Genomic DNA, 20,237 nt, shown 5'->3' on the forward strand with positions numbered 1-20,237 from the left:
CAGATACTTCGATTATATTCTTGAATTAATGCAAACCGCCGATAAACTGTGGCTTTCAAAAGTTGAAGGACAAATTTTGTGGTTCCTTTTCCGCTTTTCAAGAACTTTTACTCTTCCTTAGGTACTCCTTTTGTTTAACTTGGTTTTGCACCTCATATATACTTCGTTTGTGCGTCAAAATGCATGCGCTCAAAGGACAAAGTTCCTTCATTATTGAAAATTTATCTTTTCCGTTGGATTTATGTTATTTCGTGAGCATTCCCTGCAATTTCACTCGTGGTAAACTATTTTTGTATTACAAGACCAAGTAGGTGCCTGCTCGTGTGCTGGCCGGGTGGGGAACTAATGATGATGTGGGAAAGACAGTTGTGGGATCGTCCTAGGATATTGAACGCGTAATTTTTTCAGCTCCTTCTCTCGTTTTGCATTTATGTGCAAGTTTCTAAGAATCGTAAATTCGCTGAAATTTCTTTGTATGCTTTTCAATGGTAGTGAGTCGTACAAAAGTAAGAAATTGGACCAGCGTTGACGCGTCCTTTTTTATGAATGACTAATATTCTTGTTTGCAGATTAAGGGTTTGCCCAAGAGGGTAACCCCGCGGTGAAGGGTGGATAAAAACGGGCGCTGGTGCTGGCGCCAAGGCTTCATAAACATTCATTTTATTATTGTAAGTTTGTTTTTTTGTTTCAATGCCAGTTGGTTTTAAAGATTCTGTGATGGACCAGTGTCAACACCTAAAACCTTAGACTATCAAAGAGGAGTGGCAAAGAGGGGTAAAGGAAGGATAAAAACCCGGAAAACTCTTCATTGCATTGATAGTTCGGCTCTCCTGTATGATGCGAGGCACGATGTGGTGGAAGTTCTTAATATTAGTAACATTTCCACTGGATTTTACTTTGACACTACGCGTTTCATTGTCACAAACAACATTATCAAGTGCAACATAAGTCTTAAGAGTTCTTCCCTGCATAGTTGTTGGTGCTTGGAGAGGAGGAGGGGTTACGGCGGAGGATGGTGTTTGGGTGTCGAGAAGAGGGGATGGATTGACCTTCGATGCACTTTTGATAATGTTGTTTGATAAAACGAAACGCGTCGTGCTTAAATAAAATCCAGTGGAAATATTGCAGTATTTCTTTGCACTAATAGTTCGGCCGATCTACTGAATCGATGAATTAATGGGTGCTCTATTGTTTATATGTATTAAATTATATTTATTATTTTAAATTAATGTCAAATTTAATAAAAACATTTTATAGGATAACCAACTTATTAAGGATTATTGAGTGATGCTACGGAATTCAGAGACAAAGCAGTTTCTCTCCATCCATCGTTTCTTGCTTCAATTCAACTTATTCGGCGAAAGAAGTTTGAATTTCTGCATTCCTTTTCATGGACACTAGTTTTCTCCAATTAGGGTTTTTGAAGTAAATAAATACATTGCGAGGGAACGAGGTGAAAGAAGTTACGAGTAATGCGACGGGGATTCAATCCCATCCACATCACTTCATGGCCACCGCAGCCAATACCGATGAGCTTCTTGGAACTCGTAATATACTTACGTACCAAATAGCAAAACCAGCGAAAATACGCGGTTAATGCATCATTAAATCCAAAAGAAGCAAAATAGAATGATAAATGTGTAATGATAAAATAAATTCTCCCTTTGAGCTCATTAACATTCACTCAAAAACGAAATATTTTCAATGCGAAACCAAGGACTACACGAGGGGCAATGGAAACTAAAAAATTTCCTTGAGAAGCATAAGCGGCCCCACGAACTTTGACCTAAAATTTTGAAAGCGACTCTTCATATCTGTATGAATGTAAAACTGGTGAAACCCTTGGCCATTGTAAATTCGAAATACTGACGTGTATGTGTTGTTTAAAGCACCTCATTTGCTTCGGAGGACATCACCGCAGGGCATTCTCTTCAATAGTAAATCTTTAACATGACCGGAAATAGAACCTGATTCCCCCAATTTCTGGGTTGTCAGGTTTCCAGAAATCCAAGTTTGATCCTCGGTCAAGTCAAATGATTGATTTTCAGGGACGAAGCATTGCTAGCATTCGTCAATGTAACTTTACCTCCGTACGCTTTACTGACAATGAGTGGTTTCAATATGGCGGAAGATGAGTTTTGAAATTCTCTTGGTCCGTTCGCTCGCCCACGCTAGCCACCCGTAAGTCTCATAGACACACAAAGTTTTCTAAAGGCCTGGTTACACGGTACATTAGAATGTACAAGAATCTGTACATTTTTCTGAATGGTTTTCTGAACAGATTCTTGTACATTCTCATGGACAAGATCCACGAGTAGGTGGTTACACGGTACATTTTTTCGGACATTTTTTCGTACATTTTTAAATGCGCAACAAATTATTTCAACTTCAAATATAAACCAATGGGGAACATGCAAACTCTTTTAAAAGTACTAGAATAATAAGACCCTTACCTCAAATGTACTTGCCGAAAATTTCGCGGATGAATAATGTTTTATAGCTGAGATATGAGTCTTTAAAAATAATCTTCATCGACTGTTTAAAAACACGTGACGGAGCGTGCGCGCGTTACATCACGGCCTGGAATCCACTGATGGCAGACTGAGGAAGTGGATAGAAAAACTGTCTATGTAGGGACTCAAACGCAAATTTGGCGAATATAATTGCTGCTTTAATGTCAAACTTCGGATTGTGAATATATTGGGTTGCCAAGGCGTTGTTGAAATAAATAAAGGCGATTGTTTGGGGGGCTTTGGAAAGATTAAATTAAAATAAGTTGATTGCAGATTGTGATCTACGTTACACACCTACATCGTTTGCTTAATGCAGTAAGTATATTGCAGCAAGGACATTCAATAGAAAAACGCGTGAAAATCATATAAATCGTGTATCCCATGAAACCATATGAAGTGCCTCGACGTCTAGTACCTCTATTTACTCGCCGGAGATGTTTTTTGCTTGTGTTCGAAGGGACAAAAATAAGAGGAATAAGTGGTTGATGGTCCACAGAATGGAGTCAAATACATTTTCTATATTGTCAACGGGATATCCTCAACGTAAGTACACTCTTAAATCAGGGTTACCGCAGGATTTTATCAAGTTACTTATTTCACTTTGTAAACAACTCTATAAATGTACCTATCATTCTACCCATTGTAGGATCAAATCATAAGGAAAGTGGCTGTTTACGAGAATAAATACTGATTACGATTAAACCACGGTGAAAAATAAGGAATGTAATGGGCGGCCGGCCTCTCGTCACAAGGAGCCCCTAACAAGGAATATTCACGAAGTGTCTTTCGCCGATATCGTTAAAATTTTGTTGGATAGTAGTGTTCCATAATAAAAACACATTTTCAAAATGTCTCGTGCCCTTAAGCCTTGTCATACAATAAAAAGGACATAATAAAGGCAGTTGGATTTTAGACTTGAAAGCGAGTGTGTCGTGATTTCTCTCCATCCTTCTCCTGTGAATCGGCGCACGCTACATGAATATACGAGAAATATGAGGCTTTTGGCAAGGTAAATTCAATATTTATTACTGCGATGCCCATAACGTTTGCTGCATGTCAACGCAACACCTAAAATTTCGACTCGTTTTGCAGTCGGTCTCGATTCAAAAACAGGAACTTGAGTAAATACAGCGTAAATAGTACTTGAATCTTATTTCTTTGCCTATCACATGCTTTTTTATGACCTTTTAACGATCATTTGGATCTCAATCTTGGACAAATCTCGCGGTTCATACATTCAGCGCCTTTCCATCTGATCCTTCCTTTTACCCATCCCCTTTTCTTGTGTTCCATTCTTTCGCTACCCATATCCAATCAGTGAGATATCCACGTCAAGCAAGATCATATCAAATCGAAATAACCATCGGGGCCGTACGTAAACAAAGAAGTCGCCTATACAAGCCAGATGAAATGAATGTGTAGTTTTCGTAGTCTGCCACCAGGTGACTCTGAGTTCAAATTGTATGATTGTCTGAACGAAATTAGAGCAGGCGTTCAGAAATTCATACATTCTTACATTTTGCGTGGTTACACGGTGCATTTTCGCGTTCATTCTGAGATTCAGACATTCTCACATTTTCTTGTACATTCTCATGTACCGTGTAACCAGGCCTTAATAGCCGTGCAATTTCAAAATTTTAGCTCATAAATATGAATTTTACCATCGTTGGAAGCTAATGTCATAATGGCTTATCAAAATGTAGATTCCCTCATTCAAGCCACATTATTTCAAGTATTTTTCAACAATAACCCTAGGGGCAATGTTTCTACTCTTCCGAACTTAAGCTCAATCCTCGCAACTTATTTATTTCCGTTCCCATAAGAGTGGGGGACCCGTAAAAGGATTTTTACAATAAGTATAAGGATAATTAAGTCACTGCTGCCCTTACTTAACTTATTGCCATGAGAGCTCCGTCGTACACGCTCCTCTTTCTGACAATTACTTTGGCAAATTTTCGTGAGGGGAAATCTATCATTACAATAGAAAGCCGACATGAATAAGTGTACGTTTTTTGGAATTATTTGATCATTGATTCTTCGCATCTCAGTTGGACTGTATTTGCGAAGTTGCTAGCAAAAACGAAAATGATTGCTTCATAAGTGGCTGATACCACATCAATTTTCGCGTAATAGTTTTTTTAAGTTTAGTCGAAAAGCATCAAATCAGATACTTCATCGTCCGGCGAAAAAGCACCTCTAATAAAGTACTAGATTACTGATGTCATCAAGAAACCGCTTATAATTTGAAATGTGATAAAATTCAGTAGGTACATATGCCTTTGGCTCGTTCAATAGGTGGTTTCCTATTATTTTTTTATTGCCTAAATCGAAAGATTATTAATCCTTGAGTACGAATTTCACGCTCTTAGATTTTCGAATGACGATATCTATTTTTCGCGATTATACGAAAAGTGAAAATTTTCAAGCGCGCGATAACGCGACGGTTAAGTAGGAATGATGGGATAAGTCCGTGTGACGTATTTCTGGTTCCAACTGTCGGCGCGTGAGGTGACCTTGGGGCGAGGCTTGAGCGCTGATACGACGCAGGCTGCTAGCAGGTAGCTGAGTACCTTGCTAGCAGGTAGTGCTTGGCTTAAATAAGGATTATTATTCCCCTATCAAACGAAGGAAACTTTCCAAACTTAGGTAATTTTAATTTGTGATTATTAAGAGATGTTTCCCTGAGCTGTGTGCCTCATGCATGCATTAGTAATCTCAGACAACGTATAACTCCTATGTACTCGTATTGAAACTAGGTCCCTGTGTCGTCACGTGGAGTGGAATCGCATGGGCGCCAATCTGGCCTTTTTCAAATGAGGTTAAAATTGACCATTGCCATTCGTCTAAACTGAGATTTCTAAAACCAAATAATTTGTATGTTATGAAAATCCTAATGGTGGGTAACGAATAGCAATCAATGCATTTAGTTTTCTTTGATGAAGGAAACTACCCTATTGTGTCCGGAATTGAGCTCTCATTTGCGAAAAATCTTTAGTTCCCTCATCGAATAATTTCTTGCTTGGAACCCATTTCTGAATGCGGAGGCTTTCCAAATGTTAAGAATTTAAACCCAATTTTTTGAAAGAATTTTCAGCATCAGCACAGCGATTCGCTAAGTCGCCAAAATGATTTTGAAAGGATTTTTATTTCCTCATCTTTGGTAAATATAAACCAACAGCAAGACAAATTTGGCTTAAATTAAGGATTTCTTAAGCCGCCCAGCCCCATTGAGTGGCTAGAATGACCGGATGAGAACACCAGAATATTTCCTCGAAAGTTCTCCTCCCTACGAGAAGATCTTATATAAATGGACATCCTAGTTGTCAGACCATTATTCATAGGAAGGACAAGCAGTCAGTAAAAATTGAAAATTATTGGTACTTCTCGAAGACACTTCGTCAGAATTACCCTTTTTACCGCTAGGGCGGTATGAATGACAAATAGCGCCATACTATTTATTGACCAGCAGTCAATTATTATCATGATGTTACCAGTGGTAAAAGGCGGAAAAAAGCAATGTGCTGGCGACCATCATATGGAGGATGGGAGATTTTGCGAAATGTTTCACCGATTCTAGGCCGACCGTCTGTCTCGACCATAGCAGCTGAGCCCATATCGGGGCGCCACTGCACTGCTGTCAAACATCCGATGGGATTTGTGCGTTGCGTAAGGCAATGGTTCAATCTCCTTCTCTCCACCATCGAGAATATCACGAAAAAATGGACCGGAAATGGGGCTCCGATACGGTTATTTCATGACCATGAGCTGCAGACAGTGGGGGTCAAGAGGTCGGATGTGTATTGGGCTGAACCATAATCGCATCGTCAACGGAACATTTGAAATACAGTTCGGTAAAAACGTTCTATGAACCCTCGACGCAAATTACTCATAATGTTTGTGACTCTATGCCATCACTGTTCGGATTCGAGTATAAGTGGTATTTGCGACGAAATATGCGTTTCGTGGAAGGACCTCACTCAAATATCCCCGAAAAAATATCTGGGTGTACTGGTCAGCGTATTTTTCATATCTAAGATCCGCAGCGTTAAGACCAGCTACACATTTTTATCGAATCGTGGTTTTAACTTACTCTTTGTGCGGTTCACATAGTGTGGAATAAATGCAGTGGTTTCATTCGATCTTTCTCAAAGGTCGGTGGTGGCCTTTCATCATCATCAAGAGTCATCGATCCTAAAGGTGAATGTTATTGCAGAATGTGACGAATATACGAAGTCGCAGTGAAAATGGCGAACGCTCGGACTTGCGAGTTGCTAGAACGCATGCGACAATGCATGCATGGATTCAAGATGGCTAAATGGCCCCTGTTCTAATTTTATTCAAGCATTCGCGCAATTGCACGCCAGATGGAGAAATTGATGCAGTTCAAATCTGCGCAATCGCGTGTCCCGTGTGAAACGGCCTTGAGTATCGTCGGATGCAGCTCCTTCCGCGATTCCGCTGACGGGTGAACTTTTAACATTTGTTTTTCTCTACGTCCCGCATCACCAGCGCTCTCTCTCTCTCATTCCTAGACTTCCTCTGCCTTTCTTCACTCCAACCTGTCCCACAATGATTATTTCCATATTGTCTCACGATGTGATCGATTAAATTGTCCCTCCCTCTACCCAAGATGAAAAAGCTCTTCTCTCCGCATCCCATCTTATAACTTCCGCATTGCTCACACGATCCATCAATTTGCTATTCTTTCATAAAGACCACATTTTTGAAAGCTTTCAACTTTGATTTCTCCGATACTTTGAATGGCAAGTTCTGTCGTCGTCCATGCCTCAATTACGTTCGCTCCAGATGCAAGTCTTGACGAATGGCTTCCTTACTTCAGCGCTTACATTTTCAATTGTAAGGAGACTCCTCTTTTTGACTGACTACTTCCTTCGTCCATCGCTGTTCACTCGGCTTCCCAAGTTGCAAAACTCCTTCGCCTCCTCAAGTTTACGCTTTCTTAGTTTCTGTTTAACATTTGCTGCTACTCTTCTACTGCAGATCATTGGGTCAGATCATCGTTGAAAAATCCATCGACGAAACTCGCCAATACTATTAAAAACAAAGGGATTTCATTTGTGTAATACAATAGCTATGAAAGTTAAATAAAATGATTTGGAGCTGAAATTAGTTTTCGAGCGATTAAGTCCACCACCAGTCGTTATAAAGCTGCCAAGTGTGGGAGGCGCTTTGCTTGGCTGTCGTGGAGGGCACTATTAATATAGGTACATATTACTTATGATATGTCGCTCCGTCGGATGCATCTTCAAGAGGCATCGTGCATTCAGCGGCGCTTTCCTTTCAGTTGCACTCTAACGCCGAGTTTCCCTCCACTTTCCCTTCCCTCCTGGCCTTCGCTCTCGCCCATACTCCTGATCAAATCTCCCTGCACCGAAGACACCTGGCATTGGGTTGGTGCGGCGTATAGTGGGACGGCTTTACGCCCTGTGGGATTGGGTTCAACTCCCGGCAGAGGTAGAGAATTTTAAGAGATCACCCGATCAGTGGTGAAGTGTTATGTGGTGGAAAGTGCATCTCTCCGTCCGTCGAATGGGACGTTGAGCCGTGCTCCCCTTGGCGCCTTTTGTCTAGAGCTGGATGATGCCGGCGCCGGGTTTCTCACTCAATTGCAAGCTGCCCTTCACACACGGCGCAAATGTCGGTCGCCTCCTCCATATACCACGTCAAATTGCAATGGACGAAGACAGTTTTTTGCGTGGTATTGCTCATCAGCGCAAATTTTTGACAGGAGTGAAAATTAGATTGGAGATAAGTGAACTATTAGCAAAAGATTGATTATTTACGATCAATACTAGCGAATGTCAGGTGAAGTACGCGAGATCGTAATACAAAGGAGAGCACTTCTTTTTATTCTTTTAAGTACTTTTCCTTAATACTTTTGAGGATATGTCCTTATCGTACTGCAAATTTGGATGAGTTGCTGTTGTTCGCATGATAGTGTCAAACTCATCAGCTCGGAATCAATACGGCTCATTAGTAATTTTAAAAACACCGTGGAAACATTCGCCTTCTCATCAGCTAGATTGGGATTCCGATTTATTTTCCATTAGAGAATAATAGTCCTGATAGTCCTCTTTTCGTTAAGTGGCCATTTTCCTAGTTGGCATAATAACTAAATAGCTAAATTACCTCCACTCTCCTAGCCTTTAATGTTGTCATCTAGTGTACTCGTCCTCCAGTGGCCATCAAAGCGGAGCCTCCGACATATGTGCTTACATCGCGTCTTACGCCGATCATTCGCCAAAGAAATCGGTCTTCATAATTCGCGATTGAAGTACACACGTGGTCGGTTGATTCGCGACACAAATCAGTTTCACGCGATCGAAGTCAAGAGTCGGTTTTTCGCGATGAAGAAAACGTTTCCCGTCGCGAATGACACCGGTGGTGATTGACATAGGTGGTGACCGACCATTCACTCTCGTGAATGGTGAACGGTGATGGAGAAACGGCCGACTTGGACCATGGCTAGGCGTGAGCTCTGCCGGGTTGTTCGTGAGCACGCGGGTAGGTGGCGGTGGATGAGAGAGAGGGGTTGGTTTGGTTGGAGGGAGGGGCGAGGGGAGGGGAGGCAGAGAGGAGGAATAGAGAAATAAAAGAGGAGAGGAAGCCGTCGGGTTGGCATCCCTGCCCCCCCCTCCCTCCCACCCACCCCTCCCCTCTTCCTCTTCTTCGCAGGGGAGGGCGGTAAAGAGGGAAGGGGGTGTCGGGGAGAGTGATTCTTCAAAGACCTCGTGGGTTCTCCTCAGTCTTCCCTCAGACTGGGAGCGGTGTAGACGTCGTGAAGGTCTCCTCTCTTCCTCTGCTTACTCAACAGCTAGCAAGCGGCCCCTCACACGCGCCCTCTCATCGGCACCAGTCTTCGCTTGGCCCTTGCTCTCCTTCGCATTACCACGCGCATTGCTCTTGTCATTCAGGGGGGGATTACAGTTCGCTCTGTGGGGGGTGGGGCAGTGACCACCACGCCCTCCGGCGCCACATTCCGTCCGGCAGACGAAGTTCTAGACGAACACCTTCTGTAGAGAAGTTTTTTACGCTCCGTATGGACAACTTCAGTTCTTTCTCGAAAGTGTTAATTGTGTGAGAAGATTCCGTCATTGAGAAGAGGTCCACCCTCGACAACTTCCCTTCCCTCTTTCCTCTCCTTCTGAGAAGATCCTCGCCCTCAACCCCTTCACGCCCTCTACCCCCCAGCATCATCCCTTAACCCCCGCACTGGTCTCCCATTCCCTCCGACCCCAAGTTCACCGATACCCGCTCAATCCCGTTCCCCGACCCGCCCTCATCTTCCGCGGGTGGCATGGAGCCCCCTGCCGGAAGACCTTCTTCGCACCCACCCTTATCGCCCCCGACGAGGATTCGAACTGGAGCCTCTGGGAATAACAGCGCCATGGCGAGGACTCCGATGTGGGTGATCGCCGCCTCCCTGCTGGCTGTGCTCATCTTCGCCCCCTCGACCACCGCTTCTTACGAGGTTTGTTTGTTTCTTCGCTCTTTGCTCCTACATTGCCTTGCCGTCTACGTCCTCCTCCCCGTGGGACCGGGTTCAAATCCCGGCGGTGGCGAAAGGCACGCTGCTTCTGTGTTGAGGACATCTAAATCTACATGCTATTCCGCAAGCCGCCTTAACAAACGTGGGGCAGGGGGTGTTTGGGCACCAGCTGTTAACGTTAAACGGAAATAAAAATACTTAAACGAAGTTCCTCCTCGCAATTATTAAAATCCTTTATTGTTCGCAGTGAAAACGAATTCGCATACCTATCCATTCGCCAAATATCTCTCTCAATTTATCGCCTCTCTAGGACCTGGAAATGTAGTAGGGTTCTAATATGATCTTCTCCGTGTCGCTTTGAAAAATATCATTTCTCAGTTACTATAGCAATCTAAGTCTTTCATCGCCGAATCCCTTGTGGTCGCTGCTTATTCAAAGGGCATAATCGCCGCGCTCCGTCCGTCGAATAAGACGCTAATCCGTGGACCGCTTGGCGCGATTCGTTTGGAGATTTGCTAATGTCGTCGCCGGGTGTCTCTCCACTCTTGCTTTCCCTCATCGCGCAAATTACCTCAGCTGCCCGTCGACTCCTCCAAATACTATACCGACTTCTTTCCTCGACTACTCCGTTAAATGCCCAAACTTCTATGTTAATTTGGTCCAACCTTAATGAGATTGCTTTCAATGAACCGACCAGATTTAAAGTGTCTGTTCATTTTCTTAAAGTACCCGTATTTTGCGTTGCGTAATATTACGTTGTCCACGCGCGGCATTCCTTCAGTTTCATTCGTATTATTTGTGGGGAGCGTGAAATAGCCGACTGTCTGTAAAATAGGACGAGGTGCCCGTAGTTGAAGAAAGCTGACGTCGAAGCGAAGCGACCAATTTCAATCGGACAGAAAAAAACTACAGAAACCGTTTATTTATCCGTTGAATATGCCTTGAAAAATCCTCTGCCCTGTAGCAGTTCTTTTTCTCAGATTTTTAATGAAAATAAATACCCGTTTTCTGTAAGTAAAATCACGTTACCCAACTATAAGCGCTCCCCTTATGTTACGTTTCAAAGAGTTTAATTGCCTTAGCGCCTTTTTTCCCGTTTAACTTCTGGTTCTTGATTTTATATCTAGCATGATCTGTACAATTCATGTAGTTGTAAGCCTTAAGCGCGTACCGGATGAATTTCCCCGTAAATAATGTAATCATTAAAATATTGCGGAAGATGGGGGCGTTCAAATTTCCTTCACCTGGATATAATTTGGAATTGAGAAGTAAACTCCGCGAAAGACATCGATTCGGAAACAAGAAACAAATCCATTCCAACACTTCACGTGAGTCAATTTGCCGCTATAGTTCCGCTGAAGAATGGTAGATGGCGTCCAGTCCGCGCTATTTTTTTCTATGAACGCCCTGTGAAGCTGTGAAACAATTTCTTCCATCAATTCACACTTCTATTTATTGCTAATTTTATCTATAAACCGGTCTTTAGTCTCAGCCCTTACTCATCTAAACAAAAACGACTCTCTGAATTGTATGAGACTTTGTTTCAGTGAGGCGACAAGAGCATGTGTCCATTAGGGTTTCTTGCGAAGGCTTCCGATGTAAATGGTCAATGGAAGCACCTTTTCGGGGCTTCCACCGCGTTTCTTGTTGTCTATGGACGAGTCTCGCTGGCAGTTCCTCCATCGCTAGGCTGGAAGTGACTTCAAGTCGCTGACCTGATCTGAAGAAGGCCTGAAGGCGAAGGCTCTCGTCGTAGGGCAATAAGCATGCATCGTGGTGAAAGGCCGGATCGCATCTACCTATGAGGCGATCATTTGTGAAAAGATGAGGCAGAAATTGTGAGGGGAGTGATGGCGGAGGGAGGAGCTGAGCCACTGAGCGAAGGATATGCCGGGCTCAAATCCCGAGTGGGCCTCATTCAATCATCCTGGGGTAGACAGCCATTGGCATGCGTAATATTGATGCACTAAATCTTGGGTGACCTCTACCCTCACCTATCCGAAGCTAGCCGACGGATTGAATCACCGAATGAGTGCGTTTTTGCGTAGAATAGTCTCCGAATATTTCCTCAATATGTTTATTATTCCGGATGCGTAGGATTCAGCCTTTGGGTGCCTTGGTGATGAGTCTCAGCGGCTGAAACCTGGTTTTATGTTTTAGGAAAGCGATGCAGAAATGTATCTAGTGGTTATGTGAAAATTGGAGTATCATGAAGTCTGCTCAATTTTGAACCTTAGAACTACGATAATTGGTATATTTTACTTGGAGTAGGTGACCGACCGACAGATAAGGTTATTTGCACCATTAGAGTATGAAGGTAAGGAGGGAAGGCTGGAGAGAAACCCGGCGTCGGCATTAGCTAACTCAGGTGCTGGTACTTTACAGCGATGCTTTATGGAATTTACTCATTTTGGATTAAAAAATTAAAATTTTTTTTTCAATAATAAAAATATTCTGCGGAATGATAAGTTTAATTTTTCATCGAAAATGCACCATCCTAACGAAATACAACTCTCCTAACGAAAGATGCAGAGGGGACTTCGGCTCACCGTCCTTTCTGACGGACGGAGTGTTGCACTGGAAGTCCTCCCCACCAGGGATGATGGAAACTGAAACAAAACGATTGTCAGAAACAATAAAATTTCAATGGTTTCGTTCCCGGGAGCGAAATGTAGGAACGAAACGAAGTGGATTGAAACCCAGGGAGCTCAACTCAGGATCGGAACGAAATCGGAGTTAAAACTACTTCGGATCGAAACTAAACTAAAACTCTGGGATGAAATGAAGCGCAGATAAGTTTCTCACCGCCTACCACCATTGGACGAATGGGACACTCATATTTTCACCACTGACAGGAGAACGGTGAACGCAAACTGGCCATTCGATTTTTAAGCTCAATGTTTTAACCTCTCTACACGTATGTCAAACGTAATGGGTCGAAACTATTCTCTCTTATCCCGCTCCACTCAACTTTCTGGATCGAAACTTAACTATGAGCAGCGGAGTTGCGATTAATTTAGATTCGGTCCCGGGAGTAAAGTTTCATCCCAGTTCGAAACTCAACTCCTTGGAGATTTTTATTTCGTGCGGGAACGAAACTAAACCTAGGCCTCGTATTTTCGTTTCGTTCACTTGACATCCATGCTCTCTGCGAAGATATCAAGCAGGATATGGGCATTCTGCGAAAAACGCCTGCCACCGCCGGGCTTTGAACGCGGACCCCCAGGTTGGGAGGCCAGCGGTCTAACAATCACTCCATCCCATCCCTCCTTTTAATGGATAATTTGTCGCTCACAAGTCTGGGAAACATTATTGCCACTTAGTTACCTCCAATTCATCATAATTGAACAATTTGAATAGATAATCTTAAATACTTTAAGTATAATGCGTCTAATTCTCGTATAAAAAGTTGGTGCTCGAAAATGTTCACAAGAATATTTTGTGCGAATATTGTTTGTTTTTATGCTCCAATGCTCCATTTGTGAATAGCCATAATTATTTGTCAGTTTGCTATTTTTACAAAATTATTGTTTTTTAGTTTCGAACTTGAGCAGGAAGAGTAATTCAGCTATTTTGGTAGCTCATTGGAGGAAAACGGAGACAGCAGTTTAGACATCCGGAAGAGAATGCGTACATGAACCGGAATAGGCTATTAGCATAAACGTATTGACGTAACGATCGTTATTGGAAAAATTAAAAAAAGGCTAGTGTAGAGTCTGATCTGGAGTGTAGAGCTTTACATTGCGTAAACATGGGCGTTTGGGATGGACTTCGAGAAAATACTGGAGGCGTTCGAGATTTGGGTGTGGCGAAGAATGGAGAGGGTGAAGTGGACGGAGAGGAGGAGGAACGACGAAGTGCTGAACATGGTGGGTGAGGAGAGGCAGCTTCTGGATGAGATTGGGAGGAGACAGAAGGTTTGGATGGAGCGAGTACACAGCGGGGAGGGGATGTTGAAAACAGTGTGAGAGGGTGAAATGAAAGAGGGTGAATGAGGAGGGGAGGGAAGAGGAGTTTTAAACAGAATGAAAGGGAGGAGGCCCTATTGTGAATTGGAGAGGAAGTGCGAGAAGTGAAGGGAGACTGCGTGAATACCTCGTAAATACTCCGTGCAAACCCCCTTAATCGTTTGATAATATAATTAGTAAAGTAATCGTTTGATTAATTTACTAATAATATTCGCCACTATATGTGTGTGTGTGTGAAATGCGTCCATTAGATCAAAATGTTAAAAAAATCGATCTGAAATTTTGTGGCTAGTGTAGAATATTAGTACACCCTTGAATAACATTACAGCATTTCGCCTTTCGTCTGCTATGGTGCAGAGTCGTGGGACGTTTCGCGGGGGGGTTTAATGATAATTGGATTTTATCTGCGTGAAAAATGATTTTAGATTTTAGCTACGTCATTAATATTATTTTAGTTTTAGTTTATTTAATATTGTTAAGGTGGAAAGAGATTTGACGAAATAAAACTGATTGTTCCTCTTATGAGTGGTAGGCTAGAATTCCCATCGAGTAGGGATGCCGGCGTTGAAATCTCGACGCTGAGGGAGAATTGTCTTAGAGAGTCCGATTGCTGATTGGTCGCTAAGTGGACGTAGCCAGTGGTGACACAAGAACGGTGAAGGGATTTACTATGATCCTTTTTCGATTGGAGTTAAATGACATTTGAAAACTCTTTTTGTTTGTCAAAAAATTGTCTCAAAGTCAATTTTTTTCGTGACTTTTTATCACTCTGTAGCTCATTCATAAAAACTTTATAATGGGGCCGATTTCAGGATTAAATGCCTATTGAGACCAAGCTGTAGTCAACCATTTTAGGCGTAACATGCGATGACTTTGAACTTTTAAATTAAAATTAAATATAAATAAACAAATAATCCGTTTATGTTTTCATTCTCAATCGTGGTAAAATGTGAAATGAACGCTTTGAGAGATAATGCTTAAGATGACGCATCACTCCCACTCAACCGTTCTTTTCTCCTAAGGTCCGACTCGCTTCAAATTAAAGCTATCTTCTTGATAAATTTTAGTGCATTTGAATGAAGTCGACTGTAGTCAACATAACCTGTATTTAGAACTTGAACAATTGCCTAAGTATTTATTTTCTCAAATGTAAAATTTTATATTTTACGTATCGGCAGGCAAATGTAGACGGAAGCATTATCAATGCACTATAAAAATTTCAAGATGTTGATGCCAGTTTTCAACAAGTGATACGCTAATTTGACTGTGCTAATTTGAATTAAGAGTCTCCGTAAAATATAGCGCGTCTCACTCATGATCAGTTTTGGGAAGTGATTTTTTTTTCCTTACAGCCCGCTGATGAGGGACACTTAGTGGCTGAAATACGCGGTGGTCATCCTTGTTCCTATCCGTGTTGTTTGAATTGACCGCACTCTTTTTTAAGCAGTTCCCCCGGAAATTCGGGCCCTACTGTGTTTGTGAGTGGGTGTTTTTAGTGCTTGCGAGTGTAGTAGTTGTAATGGCGTGGAGTCCTTTGTAGGGTCCGATTTGCTCTGCGAAGGACCCGAGTTAATAACCGAAGTGTCCTTAGCGAGGTCCCATTAGCCTTGCAAAGGGTTCTGTTTGGAATGAATCTGTGGCGGTCCCTGGCGGGGAAGCAACGTACCACCCTCCCCCAGTAGGGGGTATCATGGTGGAGATGCAGTGGTTGGTCACTGTTGAGGAACACTCATCCCTGAAAACCGACACACTAAGTCTCTCGTCCTGAATTTTAAATTACACTCAATTTAATTGCCATTGTAGAGTTTCTCTAAGCTGTCGATAACTAAATCTCAATTCCCTTCCTACAACCCTTTAATACGTTAAGAAAAAAGTTTTGGAACTTGGACTGCAGACAAAGACTCCTCCGAACCCAGAATGGCCACGAAAACTCTCTTTTAATTTTTTTAGTGCGATCACCTCGAAATACTGGTGTGCGGCTTCCATTCACGGCTTCTTAATGTCGTTCCCTGTCGCTAATGCAAGTGTTACGTGATTTATGGACGTTATTCATCGAATTGATAATATTATCGGATTCGTGATGTTGGCGTATTGCTTTGAAATCACTCGGGCGTTGCATGCATAAAATCCTTCCCCATCGATGGATCGCTTCCCGTCTCTCCAACCAATTCATGACCTATCGAACCATTTGCTTCTTATCGGCGCACGGGTATTCCTTTTTTTCTTATTCCGTATTTTTTTTATCGATTCACGCCTCTTTGGGTTCGCGTGAGAAATTAAGTTTTGTTTGCGGTAGGCCTTTGTCTCTTTTTATTTCCTTTCCAATTTCGGCCACTCGCCACACACGATAAAATCTTTCCTGCTGTGCGCTTTATTTTTTTTCGCGAGCTTGCTTGTTGAAATCAGGCGTCTCTCTCTCTCTGTGCCTCCAATGATGATTGCCTGCCTGCGATCCGAAAAAGGCGCGATCAAGACACGCTTCCAAGTCCTTCTTTCCGATTGCGCTCAGAGGGCTGTGTATTCCCCCCATTTCAGAATCACCGATTTTTCTTTTTGCTTTCCCCCTTTTCCAAGTTACTCTAGGCTCAATCTGAGTGAGACGGTTTGTTCTGCATTATTTTTTACTTAGTTGTATTGAGTCACGTTCTTGACTGTTTGATTTTCAAAATGGAGATGGCCTATATGGCTTGGTGATGTATCCGGTTAGCATTCGTGACCGAAAATATAAAGATCCGGGTACCAATCCCGGCTAAGCAGATTGTCTTCTTCCATGGTAAATTCCATTCTTTGCGTAAAGGAATTTTCTCCCCCGATTGGCCACGTGAGTGAGGATGGTGGGTTGGGTGAATTGATGGCCGAGGTGTTGTGGGGACGTGTGTGCGCGGCCTATACAACTTCCAAAGAGACGGAGGTTAAGTGTCATCTAAGCACGTTTTTAATTAGGTCACTTTCTTGTCTGCTTGTTCGTCTTCCGGGATAAATCTTGGAGCTCAAATTTAACCCGCGTTCAGGCTATCGCCTCATAATTTTAGCGCATATCAGAATCAGATGACAATGCATTCGTAAGCTATATCTTGGTCTTCAAAGTTATTGTGAGCCGCAATTCTCGGCTATTGATTTTCGTACTATGCGCTGAGCTGCAGCACAGGTACATTTTAATCATTTAATTCTCCTAAACCTAACAAGGGAAAAGTCGCCTAACGGATAACAGATTACGAGAACAAACTAGGAGTCACAGGATTCCAGGTTTCCAATCCTGGTAGCTTCGTTTCTATTTCCTTAGATTTTTTTACGTTTTGTCAAAAGTTGGCTTCGTGCGTCTCCCATCGTTTCGGATTTGCTAATGCGAATTTTTTGGCAGCCTGAAAGACCTCAATTTAATAAAATAACATTGAGAAATAGAAATTACAATAGATTTGAAACTAATCAAAATACTCACGTTATTATTAATGCTGAAAATAATAGAATAGTAAAATTATTAAAAAATAAATTTAAAACCGGTGTTTTTGTTTGCATTAAAAAATAAGATAAATCCCAGCCAGCCTTTGCCCAAGGGCCCATGTTTAAATTTTACCGATTAAGGACTAGGTCTTCTAACTTTTTACTAATTAACAGCATTAGGATTAAAATTTGAGCTAAGTAAGCGTTTTCATCACTTTCCTGTGGTCGTCTTCATTGATGAGCGGTTTTGGACATTTTTGTTGCTTTCGAACGTGCGATTGGCAACTCTTTTGAGTGTGATTATGTAAGATGAGCTGACTTACGCGTTGGCGACCGTTTGATTTGGGCTAAGTGGAAATTTCACGCTGGGAGAGAGATAAGATAGAATTCGGATAATGTTAACATTGATAAGGTCCTGTTCGTCTTCTTTTTGAGAAAATACGTTCGTTCGCACGAATCGCGTATTCTCGCCACAGAAACGGCGATAAAGTCTAAACGACGCTTTTTAGGAGGAACAGCACCTAACCAAAAAATAGCTTCATGAAAAAATTATCGTGTGCTGGACGCTATCTATCAATCTTCTACAGATATTTAACAGCTAACTCCCACACACAAGGTGTTGAAATCGAGTTCGGGATGTTTCTTAACCGCATTGAATTATTTTTCGGAGTTAATTTTTTAATTGCATACTATATTCTCCTCATTTTGCATTCCGAACTGTCTTATTACAATATTTACGTTACAAAAAGCAAAACACGGATTCAAAGCGCACAATATGAAATTAATACGATACACTCGCGTTCCACGTTATATTTCCCGTGAATTCAAAATCCCGTAAACCCCACGCTAAGTCTTCTCCTATGTAGATGCTCCAATTTGTTCTGCACCTATTTGTTCTACGAACGCCGTTCTATTTGTGTGTGGGCGCTGGAATCACCACAGCGCCAAGTGCGGTTCATACGGGTACTTCGTCGCTAATTTTTTCTATGGACCCGTCATTGGGACCTCTTGTCTTGCAAGTGCCTCGCTTATACCCAAGCCAAAAATTCCAGTTAAAAAGGATGGGCAGAAGTCTCGCATCAGGTAGGGTAGAAGCATCATAAATATAGGTTTTGGTTCAGCTATCCCTGAATGCAACCCATGCCCTCCACATGTGCCTTTGGAGGCACCAGTGGTGATTTGAGTCAGTGCGTGGTCCTAAATTTGCTATCCTTAGTAGTGAATGCTTGTAGCTCTGGTAGGCGTTTCAAATTCCTTCAGAAAAAAAATAAATGGCCCATCTCTATTTTCGATGGTGCGATGCTGTATGCCATGGAAACGCTTAAAATCCACTCTCTCTCTGGAAGTGCCACCGAATGATGTGAACACGTTGCCGCTATGTGCGTGCCAATGTCCTGGAAATTCCAAAAAGGAATGTCGAGGATTTTTTCGAAACCTGTTTTTAAAATAGTGTTGGTCGTGACCCCGGATGGTCTTGAATCGGACGCTCGTAATTCGGAGGGCACCTCATGTAAGTGTAAACCTCGTGATCTTTCCACCCGTATTTCTGACGCTGTTTTTCCTCATTGGCTGCTGTTGTAGGCCGCCTGATTCCGCGTCTTCCATTCCAGAATGAAAGGCGTTTGACTCGCCTCCCCACCCAGTCGCTAATGTCCTTTCCATCGGCAGCGTGTATATCTGATTCACCACCGTCGGCAAACCATTTGGCGAATCCCCCCTCCCTCCCCCGGCCTTGATTCCTCCTCCGACGAGTGGGTGTCTGGGCCTCTCCGCAACGTTTGGTCACCTTGGCCGTCTCCGCTGCTGCTGCCATCTTTGCGTCTGGGTGGCCCTCGGAATTTTGGTCCTCGGAACGAAACCCATGCCATGTGACCCAATACAGTTTCCCTACAAAGAAACAAGCCTCAGGGAAAACTGGAATTGTCCGGGAATATTTGAGGAGAAGTCAGGGAATTCTTATTAAAGCCAGCTTAAGCTGGAAATTCTCCTTTTTTTTTTACTGCCGATGCTTTTGTTATTAACTTAGGCCGCACGGGTATTTTCACGTTTTTTCTCGAGCGTTCATTCCAAAGTGGGCAAGTTTCCGAAAAGCGTTCTCAAACATTGCTATGTTATTTAAAAATTGTTTTCAGTAAAAGCTATTTATTTAGGTTGTTATAACATTTATACCATTCTTTATTTTAATCGTATTGTATTAGTTTCTAGAGAAGGGTATTAGTTTCTTCGCAATTGAATGTTAAATGAATAGTGATTGCGAGTGAATGTAATGATGGTTTAATTTATGACGGTTTATTGCATTTTATTAAGATGTTCTTTTAGTTTTTGATGCATTGGTTTCAGCATTTGAAATTTTCTGAACTCTATGAAATTTTTTAATGAAAATTATGTTAAGTGGTGGGAAAATAATAGGAGATCTCTCGGTGATCGGCGTGGGAAATCGACAGATGGTCGGGGAATAGCGAGGGAGTTTAAAAATTGGATATCGCTAGCCGTTCTGATGAATTGCCACCACAATCGTTATGACCTTCATATTTCGTGGTGTATTATTCCCAGGTCTCGTTGCGACGACGGAAATTTTAAACGGTCACGCTAGTCAAATTTTAACGGTATGCTTATTTGGCAGTAACTTAATAGACTTAACAATAACCCGTAATAGGCGGAGCAATAAGTTTTCCACCAAATACTTTCTCAAGCTCACTTATGACCATTTCGCGACGGGTTTTCCATGAGTTTGTTCACGTAGCAGGGTATCATAGCAGAAAGAAGGGCATTTGTTTATTTTTTACTGAAATATTCTAATAAATG

General features: G+C 42.3%; 1 protein-coding gene across 8 annotated transcripts in view; it reads left to right on the plus strand.

Annotated features, from left to right (window-relative positions):
* The first annotated feature begins 9,303 nt into the window (after positions 1 to 9,303).
* The window catches only part of LOC124164372 (basement membrane-specific heparan sulfate proteoglycan core protein-like), a 1,400,348-nt gene continuing 1,389,414 nt past the window's right edge, over positions 9,304 to 20,237 (plus strand). For 4 of the 8 annotated variants that reach the window (XM_046541669.1, XM_046541671.1, XM_046541670.1 and 1 more), the window contains exon 1: positions 9,304 to 10,005. In XM_046541669.1, coding sequence (XP_046397625.1) covers positions 9,832 to 10,005 — 174 coding nt within the window. In that variant the 5' untranslated portion in view covers positions 9,304 to 9,831. The remainder of the gene's footprint in view (positions 10,006 to 20,237) is intronic. The other 4 variants (XM_046541673.1, XM_046541675.1, XM_046541674.1 and 1 more) reach the window with 1 other exon arrangement.

Source organism: Ischnura elegans, chromosome 8, assembly GCF_921293095.1.
Source record: "Ischnura elegans chromosome 8, ioIscEleg1.1, whole genome shotgun sequence".
Taxonomy (NCBI): Eukaryota; Metazoa; Arthropoda; class Insecta; order Odonata; family Coenagrionidae; genus Ischnura; species Ischnura elegans.